This window comes from Salvelinus fontinalis, chromosome 1, assembly GCF_029448725.1.
Source record: "Salvelinus fontinalis isolate EN_2023a chromosome 1, ASM2944872v1, whole genome shotgun sequence".
NCBI classification, from domain to species: domain Eukaryota; kingdom Metazoa; phylum Chordata; class Actinopteri; order Salmoniformes; family Salmonidae; genus Salvelinus; species Salvelinus fontinalis.
Window position 1 is genome coordinate 42,635,906 of NC_074665.1, and position 12,819 is coordinate 42,648,724.

The 12,819-nt window shown below is 41.7% G+C and overlaps 1 protein-coding gene across 1 annotated transcript in view; it reads right to left on the reverse strand.

Annotated features, from left to right (window-relative positions):
- lrp2b (low density lipoprotein receptor-related protein 2b) overlaps positions 1–11,400 on the reverse strand; it is a 124,468-nt gene extending 113,068 nt beyond the window's left edge. The window contains exons 1-7 of the mRNA XM_055921948.1: positions 11,189–11,400; positions 9,787–9,897; positions 8,879–9,001; positions 2,707–2,823; positions 1,710–1,820; positions 1,215–1,331; positions 450–566 (exon numbers count right to left, since the gene is read on the reverse strand). Of these exons, the coding sequence (XP_055777923.1) occupies positions 450–566; positions 1,215–1,331; positions 1,710–1,820; positions 2,707–2,823; positions 8,879–9,001; positions 9,787–9,897; positions 11,189–11,255 (763 nt within the window). The 5' untranslated portion in view covers positions 11,256–11,400. The remainder of the gene's footprint in view (positions 1–449; positions 567–1,214; positions 1,332–1,709; positions 1,821–2,706; positions 2,824–8,878; positions 9,002–9,786; positions 9,898–11,188) is intronic.
- Between the last annotated feature and the right edge of the window lie 1,419 nt (positions 11,401–12,819).

Genomic DNA, 12,819 nt, shown 5'->3' on the forward strand with positions numbered 1-12,819 from the left:
TTACTATTATGTATTGATTTATGTTTCACTCTTTATGCAGCGTGCACTGAATTATCACTGAATTATCACTGAATTATCACAGTGAATTATTGTAACGTTTGTTTATGTGTCAATTAATCCCGTAAGGAATGGGTTGCCAACTGGCGACATAACATGAAAATAAAATGTCATTCATTCATTTGTCATTTATTCATTCATTCGTCAATGTTTTAGGGCTGATGAAACAGTATGCTTTAAAAAAAAACGTTTCCATTCACTTCATTTAGTATGACCACTACTTAGAATATTTACTTTGCTACACATACAGCTACAATGTTATTTGTTCCTCTTTTATGTTCCTCTCTGTCACTTATTACATATTACCGTTTAGATTTTCAAATCAACAATGTCTCAGTCTTCATAGTCAGTGACATAATAAACTGTCCAAGATTTCCTAGTGAATTTCTCACCACATCCGTTCTCGTCGCTGTAGTCCCCACAGTCGTTGAACTCATCACACACCCAGTTCTGAGGGATGCAGCGGCCACTGGGGCAGGTGAACTGAGTTCCACTACAGCTCTGGTACACTAAGGGGAAGAATATGATGCAATACAAAACAATACAATGTGTGTGTGTGTGTGTGTGTGTGTGTGTGTGTGTGTGTGTGCGTGCGTGCGTGCGTGCGTGCGTGCGTGCGTGCGTGTGTGTGTGTGTGTGTGTGTGTGTGTGTGTGTGTCATTTAACAAAGCCATGAATACCCATCAAACCTGAACGGCTGCTCCCAACATTAAAAAATATTACAGTTTACTGTTGAATACTACAGTACTTACTGTAGTAAACTGAAGAATATTATACTTCACACTGTAGTATCCCTCGATCATTTGCAGTGTTTACTATAGCATTTTGTAAATACTACAGTATTATCTGCAAAAATAACGCTGTAGTAAATGCTACAGTAATGTCCGCAAATAACACAACAGTGAATACTATTATATTTATACCATAGTATACTATAGCATTTTCTTTTCATGTGGGCTCATAACAATAGGCACGAGGAAACCTCCATTAGATTCTGTATGGTTGATATTGTTGAGTTGATTTAGCCAGAGGTACAAAGGTTTGAAATAGCAATCTCAGATTAACACATATTTACACCAATGTTTTAGGACTTCAACGTGTTTATGTTGTGAGGTAAGAATATCCTGTGTACTGTGGGTGGTCTATGTGCTTCTTACCACAGCCTTGCTCATCGCTGTTGTCCCCGCAGTCGTCCCAGTGGTCACAGATAAAGGACATAGGGATACAGTAGCCATTGGTGCACTGGAACTGGTGCAGAGGACATTGCTGTGTCGCTAAGAGACACAATGTAATATACTCAGCAAAAGAGCAGACATATAGGAACATTTTATAAATTCATGAATCTTATGTCAACCCATATGCCTGACATATATTTAGTATATATTTTGTGACTTCATTTGTTATTGTCATTAAAAATGGGAAGAAATGCATGACTATTTGATTATGTCAATCTGCCATTTCTTAATTGGGCCATATATTTGATCATCCTGCAAGGTGTCTTTGGTGTTTCGGGTCAAGACTACTCCCTCAAACAGACCATTATGTGACGGTTATCTTCAGTTGAATTTTCAGACTCTCTTGATCCACTGAAGTTCAATTTACTAACTCGATTAACGCTGTCGAGTTCGATTCCCCTGACCCATTTGACTTACTGCAGTTGGATTCGTCTGAGCCGTCCCGGCAGTTCTGCAGCCCGTTGCAGTGCTGCGAGTTGTTGTAGCAAGCTCCATTGGCACAGGTTTTCTCAGTGCAGCTGGGGTAGTCTGGAGAATAACACACACATAAGGGTCGGGGTCAATTTAAAATTGAAATCAGTCAATTCAGGAAGTAAACTGAAATCATAATTCAATAAGTGAGAATAGGCCATTTATGCTCAATTCATTCTCAATAAACTCGAAAGGAGAAGAAATTTACTTGAAAAGTTTTAACATTTTTGTATTATAATCACTCGTTGAATTGGCTGACTTCAACTTGAGATGACCCCAACCTTGACACACACACACACACATGCTATAAGGTAGATTGTTATGTTGCACATTTTCTCACAAGATCTCAAAATGGTTGTGGGGACAAGATTGTGACAAAGCAATGACTTCAATGTGACAATGTGACTGAGGATTATATAGTTGAACTATGATAGACTTGAACAACATTCTTGTTAAAAAGGGAATAGAGAATAAAGTCTACTTCTGTATTGCCACATTAAGATGAACAGCGGCCAGTAATAGGAGGTGCAATCTGAGTTAACAACGTAACAACCCCTAATTAAAAATCAAACCCTTTGGTGACTAATGCATATCTAGCAGGAACAAAACTAGAATGCTTCTTTTATTTTTAATACGAAAGGTTGTAAAGGTAGTCCCATATACAATAGAACAGTCTGACTTTGCACATTTGCAAATCCCACAAATTGCAGTATCATTCACTATGAACATACAGTACATACATAAGTCCTACATCTATCATACAGTACATCACAAGCATCTATAGCACTAAATCAAGAGAAAATGCGTTATGGTCAAAATAGACAAATGTCCACAACCTCTGCTTGCAGCAGAAATGATCTACCGCAAAATTAACCAGACAAGTTTTTAGAGCCGTAAACTACAGACCAATCTTATTAAGGAATGTGGATTTAAAAAGTCTTACTGCAGTTGTTCTCATCTGAGTTGTCCAAGCAATCCTTCACACGGTCACATCGGTACACTTTGGGAACACACTGGCCCTCCTGGCACGTGAACTGGTGTGGTCCACAAGTCTGCTCTCCTGAAAGCGTAGGGGAACACGAGCACAGAAATCATGTCAATGTAATGTCAAATAGATCAGGAGGGAATTCACATTCCTGTCACTTTATTGTTAATGTCTTATTTTATTTATTGGTACTTTTTACACCCCTTGTCTCCCCAATTAGTAGTTACAGTCTCGTCCCGTCGCTGCAACACCCGTACAGATTTGCGAGACGCGAAAGACGAGAGCCAAGCGTCCTCCGAAACACGACCCCGCCAAGCCACACTGCTTCTTGACATACTGCTTGCTTAACCCGGAAGCCAGGTGTGCATGCGCCCGGCCGCCACAAGGAGTAGCTAGAGCATGATGGGACAAAGACCTCCCAGCTGGCCAAACCCTCCCCTTAGCCGGACGACGCTGGGCCAACTGTGCCCCGCCCGATGATTCTCCCGGTCGTGGCCGGCTGCGACACAGCCCGGGATCGAACACAGATCTGTAGTGACGCCTCTAGCACTGCACTATGGTGCTGTAGACCACTGCGCCACACGGGAGACTAATATCTTATTTTGGGGGCAAGGCGTTATTAAACAAAATTTAAACGTAACATGCAACAATTTCAATGATTTGACTGAGTTACAGTTCATATAAGGAAATAAGTCAATTGAAATAAATGAGTTAGGCCCTAATCTATGGATTTCACATGACTGGGAATACAGATATGCATCTGTTGGTCACAGATACCTTAACAAAAAGGTAGGGGTGTGGATCAGAAAACCCCTCAGTATCTGCTGTGACCACCATTTGCCTCATGCAGCGCGACACATCTCCTTCACATAGAGTTGCTCGCTGTTGATTATGGCCTGTGGAATTTTGTCCCACACCTCTTCAATGGCTGTGTGAAGTTGCTGGATATTGGCGGGAACTTGAACACTCTGTCATACACGTTGACCCAGAGCATCCCAAACAGGGCTCAATGGGTGAGATGTCTAGTGAGTATGCAGGCCATGGAACATCTGGGACATGTTCAGCTTCCAGGAATTGTGTACAGATCCTTGCGACATGGGGCCGTTCATTATCATGCTGAAACATGAGGTGATGGAGGCGGAAAAATGTTGCATTTATATTTTTGTTTAGTATATACAGTGCATTCGGGAAGTATTCAGACCCCTTCCCTTTTTCCACATTGTGTTACATTACAGCCTTGTTCTAAAAAACAGAAATATCTGATTTACAGAAGTATTCAGACCCTTTGCTATGAGACTCGAAATTGAGTTCATGTGCCTCCTGTTTCCATTGATCATGATTGAGACATTTCTACAACTTGATTGGAGTCCACCTGTGGTAAATACAATTGATTAGACATGATTTGGAGAAGCACACACCTGTCTATATAAGGTCCTACAGATGACAATGCATGTCAGAGCAAAAACCAAGCCATGAGGTCGAAGGAATTGTCAGTAGAGCGCACAGGCAGGACTGTGTCGAGGCACAGATCTGGGGAAGGGTTCCAAAAAATGTCTGCAGCATTGACGGTCCCCAAGAACACAGTGGCCTCCATCATTCTTAAATGGAAGATGTTTGGAACCACCAATACTCTTCCTAGAGCTGGCCACCTGGCCAAACTGAGCAATTGGGGGAGAATGGCCTTGGTCAGGGAGGTGACCAAGAACCTGATGGTCACTCTGACAGAGCTCCAGAGTTCCTCTGTGGAGATGGGATAACCTTCCAGAACGACAACCATCTCTGCAGCACTCCACCAATCAGGCTTTTATGGTAGTGGCTAGACGGAAGCCACTCTTCAGTAAAAGGCACAAGACAGCCCGCTTGGAGTTTGCCAGAAGGCACGTAAAGTACTGTCAGACCATGAGAAACAAGATTCTCTGGTCTGATGAAACCAAGATTGCCCATGTACATTTTGATGCTTTGGCCTGAATGCCAAGCGTCACGTCTGGAGGAAACCTGGCACCATCGCTACGGTGAAGCATGGTGCTGGCATCCTCATGACGTGGGGATGTTTTTCAGCAGCGGGGTCTGGGAGACTAGTCAGGATCGAGGGGAAGATGAACGGAGCAAAGTAAAAAGTGATCCTTGATGAAAACCTGCTCAAGAGCGCTCAGGACCTCAGACTGGGGCAAAGGTTCACCTTCCAACAGGATAACAACCCTAAACACTCATCCAAGACAGCGCAGGAGTGGCTTCGGGACAAGTCTCTGAATGTCCTTGAGTGGCCCAGCCAGAGCCTGGACTGGAACCCGATCGAACATCTCTGGAGAGACCTGAAAATAGCTGTGCAGTGTCGCTCCCCATCCAACCTGACAGAGCTTTACAGGATCTGCAGAGAAGAATGGGAGAAACTCCCCCAAAAATAGGTGTGCCAAGCTTGTAGCGTAATACCCAAGAAGACTCAAGGCTGTAATCGTTGCCAAAGGTGTTTCAACAAAGTACTGATGAAAGAGTCTGAATACTTATGTAAATATTTCAGTTTAATTTTTTTTTAATCATTTTGCTAAAAAAAAAAAAGTGCTTTGTCATTATGGGGTATTGTGTGTAGATAATGGGGGAAAAAAATGATTAAATCATTTTTAGAATAAGGCTGTAACGTAACAAAATGTGGAAAAAGTCAATGGGTCTGATTACTTTCCGAATGCATTTACACCAGGTTAAAATTAGTTTTATATTGGATATTCCGTGGATATTCGGTTTTCTCTCGTCAATAGCAATTGAACCAAGCATGCCATAACTATGAAGATGGTATATTATGAATCAGGGGGGATGGAGAAAAATTCACACTCTTTTCATGAATTTTTTGTAAATAATACGATTTTGGATTTCAATCTTCAATAGTCTTAAACAAAGCATGACATGACTATGAAAATGACATGTTCAGAATCAGGGGAGAATGTACAAAATCCACGTCTTTCTTTTTTGTAATATCTTTTTTTGTTCATTTTTTTGCTTTCAATCTTCAATAGCTCTTACAAAATCGTGACATGACTATGAAAATAATATATTCAGAATCATGGGAGGATGGACAAAAATCCACTGCTTTTTTTCCAATCATATGTCATATATATCATATAGCATATACAGTACCAGTCAAAATTTTGGACACGCCTACTCATTTTTTGACTATTTTCTATATTGTAGAATAATAGTTAAGTTATCAACACTATGAAATAACACATATGGAATCATGTATTAACCAAAAAGTGTTAAACAAATATAAAAATATATTCTATATTTTAGATTTTTCAAAGTAGCCACCTTTTGCCTTGATGACAGCTTTGCACACTCTTGGCATTCTCTCAACCAGCTTCACCTGGAATGCTTTTCCAACAGTCTTGAAGGAGTTACCACATATGCTGAGCACTTGTTGGCTGCTTTTCCTTCACTCTGCGGTCCAACTCATCCCAAACCATCTCAATTGGGTTAAGGTCGGGTGATTGTGGAGGAAAGGTCATCTGATGCAGTACTCCATCACTCTCCTTCTTGGTCAAATAGCCCTAAGCGCAAACCAGATGAGATGGCGTATCGCTGCTGTGGTAGCCATGCTGGTTAAGTGTGCCTTGAATTGTAAATAAATCACAGACAGTGTCACCAGCAAAGCATCGCCACATAGCACACCTCCTCCTCTATGCTTCATGGTGGGAACCACACATGCGGAGATCATCCATTAACCTACTCTGCATCTCACAAAGACACAGAGGTTGAAACCAAAAATCTCAAATTTGGACTCATCAGACCAAAGGACAGATTTCCACCGGTCTCATGTCCATTACTCGTGTTTCTTGGCCCAAGCAAGTCTCTTCTTCTTATTGGTGTCCTTTAGTAGTGGTTTCTTTGCAGCAATTTGACCATGAAGGCCTGATTCACACAGTCTCCTCTGAACAGTTGATGTTGAGATGTGTTTGTTACTTGAACTCTGTGAAGCATTTATTTGGGAAGCAATTTCTGAGGCTGGTAACTCTAATGAACTTATCCTCTGCAGCAGAGGTAACTCTTGGTTTTCCTTTCCTGGGGCGGTACTCATAAGAGCCAGTTTCATCATAGCGCTTGATGGTTTTTGCTACTGCACTTGAAGAAACTTTCAAAGTTCTTGAAATGTTCCATATTGACTGACCTTCATGTCTTAAAGTCATGATGGACTTTCATTTCTCTTTGCTTATTTGAGCTGTTCTTGCCATAATATGGACTTGGTCTTTTACCAAATAGGGCTATTCTACAATGTAGAAAATAGTAAAAATAAAGAAACACCCTGGAATGTGTAGCTGTGTCCAAACTTTTGACTGGTACTGTACACATATATATACACATATATATATTTATATATATATACAGTGGGGAGAACAAGTATTTGATACACCGCCGATTTTGCAGGTTTTCCTACTTACAAAGCATGTAGAGGTCTGTAATTTGTATCATAGGTACACTTCAACTGTGAGAGACAGAATCTAAAACAAAAATCCAGAAAATCACATTGTATAATTTTTAAGTATTTAATTTGCATTTTATTGCATGACATAAGTATTTGATACATCAGAAAAGCAGAACTTAATATTTGGTACAGAAACCTTTGTTTGCAATTACAGCGTTCATACGTTTCCTGTAGTTCTTGACCAGGTTTGCACACACTGCAGCAGGGATTTTGGCCCACTCCTCCATACAGACCTTCTCCAGATCCTTCAGGTTTCGGGGCTGTCGCTGGGCAATACGGACTTTCAGCTCCCTCCAAAGATTTTCTATTGGGTTCAGGTCTGGAGACTGTCTAGGCCACTCCAGGACCTTGAAAGGCTTCTTACGGAGCCACTCCTTAGTTGCGCTGGCTGTGTGTTTCGGGTCGTTGTCATGCTGGAAGACCCAGCCACGACCCATCTTCAATGCTCTTACTGAGGGAAGGAGGTTGTTGGCCAAGATCTCGCGATACATGGCCCCATCCATCCTCCCCTCAATACGGTGCAGTCGTCCTGTCCCCTTTGCAGAAAAGCATCCCCAAAGAATGATGTTTCCACCTCCATGCTTCACGGTTGGGATGGTGTTCTTGGGGTTGTACTCATCCTTCTTCTTCCTCCAAACACGGCGAGTGGAGTTTAGACCAAAAAGCTCTATTTTTGTCTCATCAGACCACATGACCTTCTCCCATTCCTCCTCTGGAACATCCAGATGGTCATTGGCAAACTTCAGACGGGCCTGGACATGCACTGGCTTGAGCAGGGGGACCTTGCGTGCACTGCAGGATTTTAATCCATGACGGCGTAGTGTGTTACTAATGGTTTTCTTTGAGACTGTGGTCCCAGCTCTCTTCAGGTCATTGACCAGGTCCTGCCGTGTAGTTCTGGGCTGATCCCTCACCTTCTTCATGATCATTGATGCCCCACGAGGTGAGATCTTGCATGGAGCCCCAGACCGAGGGTGATTGACCGTCATCTTGAACTTCTTCCATTTTCTAATAATTGCGCCAACAGTTGTTGCCTTCTCACCAAGCTGTTTTTCTATTGTCCTGTAGCCCATCCCAGCCTTGTGCAGGTCTACAATTTTATCCCTGATGTCCTTACACAGCTCTCTGGTCTTGGCCATTGTGGAGAGGTTGGAGTCTGTTTGATTGAGTGTGTGGACAGGTGTCTTTTATACAGGTAACGAGTTCAAACAGGTGGAGTTAATACAGGTAATGAGTGGAGAACAGGAGGGCTTCTCAAAGAAAAACTAACAGGTCTGTGAGAGCCGGAATTCTTACTGGTTGGTAGGTGATCAAATACTTATGTCATGCAATAAAATGCAAATTAATTACTTAAAAATCATACAATGTGATTTTCTGGATTTTTGTTTTAGATTCCATCTCTCACAGTTGAAGTGTACCTATGATAAAAATTACAGACCTCTACATGCTTTGTAAGTAGGAAAACCTACAAAATTGACAGTGTATCAAATACTTGTTCTCCCCACTGTATATATATATATATTGCATAGTGATGGCATGCTTTGTTCAAGAGCTATTGAAGGTTGAAAGCAACATTTTATTATTTTTGTTACAGTGTATATCCAGAGGAAACTGGCACCCCATGTAACCCAAAGTGAAGCCTTGTGAACTTGTACGTACTGCAGGTTCTCTGTTCGTCTGAGCCGTCAGTGCAGTCCTCCTCCCCATCGCAGACAAACTGGAGGGAGATACACTCGCCTCCCGTCACACACTTGAACTGCTGGGAGCTACAGGATGGAGGTGCTGCCACACAGAAATACACAAGGGCCCATATTCACAAAGCGTCTCAGAATATGATGTAGGATCGATTTTTCCTTTTAGATTACAAAGGCAAAGTGTCACACTCTGATCTGTTTCACCTGTCCTTGTGATTGTCTCCACCCCCTCCAGGTGTCGCTTATTTTCCCCGGTGTATTTATCCCTGTGTTTCCTGTCTCTCTGTGCCAGTTCGTCTTGTATGTTCAAGTCAACCAGCGTGTTTTTCCCCGTGCTCCTGCTTTTCTATTATCTTCTACTAGTCCTCCCGGTTTTGACCTTTGCCTGTTTTTCTGGACTCCATTCCCGCCTGCCTGACAATTCTGCCTGCCCTGACCTCGAGCCTGCCTGCCATTCTGTAGCTCTGGAACTTTGAACTGGTTTTTACCTTTTTCCTGTCCACAACCATTATCCTGCCTACCCCCTTTGGATTGTTAATAAACATCTTGGACTCTAACCATCTGCCTCCTGTGTCTGCATCTGGGTCTCGCCTTGTGCCCTGATACAAAGATTATATGGACAGGGAAGACCTGATCCTAGATCATGACTCTTACTCTGTGACGCTTCATGAATAAGGCCCAGGACAAGTTATGCATAGGGAACTATTCAATCAAAACCTATAACCCAGTGCCTGGCGTTTTCAAACACACTCAATCAAATTTAAATTGAATTTTATCTGGTACAGTTAGCATCATGTTCAACATGTATAAGAGCAAACCTGAAGCCATGTACAGTATATGGAATTCCAAGATCATGGTACCGGTCATACTCACGACAGTTGAGCTCATCAGAGTCGTCTGTGCAGTCCTTGGTTCCATCGCACCTCCAGTCTAAGTCAATGCACTGACCGTTGGCACACTGAAAATTACCACTGTCACATTGGCCTTTAAAAAAGAGAGTGCAGCGGTCAGTAGCACAGTTAGTGTGGTAACTGCAGTATGGTTGACTTGTTAAAAAATAAATAGCTTAGGGCCCCCAAAAGGCTAGGGCCATCTCTGACTGCACATGTGGTTATGGATGTGGGTACGCAGACCCGGGAGCCACTGCGGCCCCTCATGATGAGTTCCAATTTTTTGTGACCCCCCCCACCCCATCACTTGTCTAAACCATTAGAATATCAAATTGTACACTCCTGGATAGTCTACAGAACAAGAGAACCTTTATCATTTCATGTCTTAATACTAATGATATGTTGTACTTTTTGATAGACATGTTCACATGTTGTGAAGGGAAAAAATTATAGTCTTCAGTGCATTTCAACAAAACTGACATTGAGATGGACTATCTATTTATAACACATCTTTGAATCTCTTCATCTGGTAGAATTTGCTGGGGAAAAAAACGTTTTACTGTTTCCCTGAACAATAAGTAACAGTGTTTATGACAACTACAGCTACTGTTTCGTCTACTTTGTACGGCATTTGGACCCTACCGCATGTGACGGACCTTTAAAAATAGAGTTAATTATTGCCCATAAATGCAGTCAGGGCACATCCTATGACCTTGAAACTCATGAAAGATTTGTCCTTGATCATATAGCTGGCTTTAGATAACCAAATCATGTCATCATGTAATACTTTTCAGAGGAAATACATATTCATACATATTGATAATCAATCAGCTACTCCGTTTAAAAAAACAATCATTTGATGACTTCTTTAACCTGTTGAGCTCTAAAGCAGATATATTTTTACATTCAGATAAATCTAAATGTGTGCAGTTTTTAGTCAATCTAACGATTCATACGGTTTGTCTATATAAATAACAACCAAGAAATGTTTCAAAACATATTTGGATCCCCCCCTAAAATGCTAAACTTAACATGTCTACACGATTGCACATTATATCTCATGACATTCTTTGCTGAAGGAAGCTGTGGTATAATAGAATAAGGTCAGCCCACCTATGGTTAGGCCTGTGGTAAAAACATATATTTTTATGTTTTGGGGTTTGGGCTGCACGTTGCATTCTGGAAAGCATATTGAACACCTAACTGTTCAACAAAGAGGACACTTTTCAAATCATGTAGAAAGACAACGATTCAATAAATTCAATAAAATATAAAATATTGCATAATCTCTGTTCCATAAATGCAATACGTGTACTATAACAATTTGTTAAAGTAAATTAAAACAAACAGTAATAGACAAAATCCTTTTTTCAAATCATACATACCGTGAGTAAGCTGAATTCCTTGAGAGAGCAGTAAGAGAGACAGAACATTTAGACCTAAGAGGTCCATCTTCAAGCACCCTCTCCCTTTAGTCAATGCTCTCTTTTTTTTGGTTTGGGTATAAATTAGTATGATGAACAAAATGTATCCCTACTCAATCTTAACTATCACCTCTCTTCCCTCTAAGCCCAGTGTAAGCCAGAGTGTCTTTTGGATGAAGTTTTCTAAACCCAAATGACATAGGGTCCAATTTGAAGTACACAGCTTTTTATGACTCTCTTTTACATGAAATTCATCTAAGATTAACTTGTACTGGAAGAGATGTTGTCCACATCAGCAAGAAAACATCCCCAGTCATTGTTGTGCAACAGGAAGACAGGAATTGTTATTTTCATCCTGGTTTTGTAAGATCAGATCCCACCAATCAAGACCCATTTTTAACTGTACAGTCGTGGCCAAAAGTTTTGAGAATGACACAAATATTAATTTTCACAAAGTCTGCTGCCTCAGTGTCTTTAGATATTTTTGTCAGATGTTACTATGGAATACTGAAGTATAATTACAAGCATTTCATAAGTGTCAAAGGCTTTTATTGACAATTATATGAAGTTGATGCAAAGAGTCAATATTTGCAGTGTTGACGCTTCTTTCTCAAGACCTCTGCAATCCGCCCTGGCATGCTGTCAATTAACTTCTGGGCCACATCCTGACTGATGGCAGCCCATTCTTGCATAAGCAATGCTTGGAGTTTGTCAGAATTTGTGTTTTTTGTTTTTGTCCACCCGCCTCTTGAGGATTGACCACAAGTTCTCAATGGGATTGAGGTCTGGAGAGTTTCCTGGCCATGGACCCAAAATATTGATGTTTTGTTCCCTGAGCCACTTAGTTATCACTTTTGCCTTATGCCAAGGTGCTCCATCATGCTGGAAAAGGCATTGTTCGTTACCAAACTGTTCCAGGATGGTTGGGAGAAGTTGCTCTCGGAGGATGTGTTGATACCATTCTTTATTCATGGCTGTGTTCTTAGGCAAAATTGTGAGTGAGCCCACTCCAATCCCTGTACCTTTTGCAGAATATCAGTCTGTCCCTGATGTTTTTCCTGGAGAGAAGTGGCTTCTTTGCTGCCCTTCTTGACACCAGGCCATCCTCCAAAAGTCTTCGCCTCACTGTGCGTGCAGATGCACTCACACCTGCCTGCTGCCATTCCTGAGCAAGCTCTGTACTGGTGGTGCCCCGATCCCGCAGCTGAATCAACTTTAGGAGACGTCCTGGCGCTTGCTGGACTTTCTTGGGCGCCCTGAAGCCTTCTTCACAACAATTGAACCGCTCTCCTTGAAGTTCTTGATGATCCGATAAATGGTTGATTTAGGTGCAATCTTACTGGCAGCAATATCCTTGCCTGTGAAGCCCTTTTTGTGCAAAGCAATGATGACGGCACGTGTTTCCTTGCAGGTAACAATGGTTGACAGAGGAAGAACAATGATTCCAAGCACCACCCTCCATTTGAAGCTTCCAGTCTGTTATTCGAACTCAATCAGCATGACAGAGTGATCTCCAGCCTTGTCCTCGTCAACACTCACACCTGTGTTAACGAGAGAATCACTGACATGATGTCAGCTGGTCCTTTTGTGGC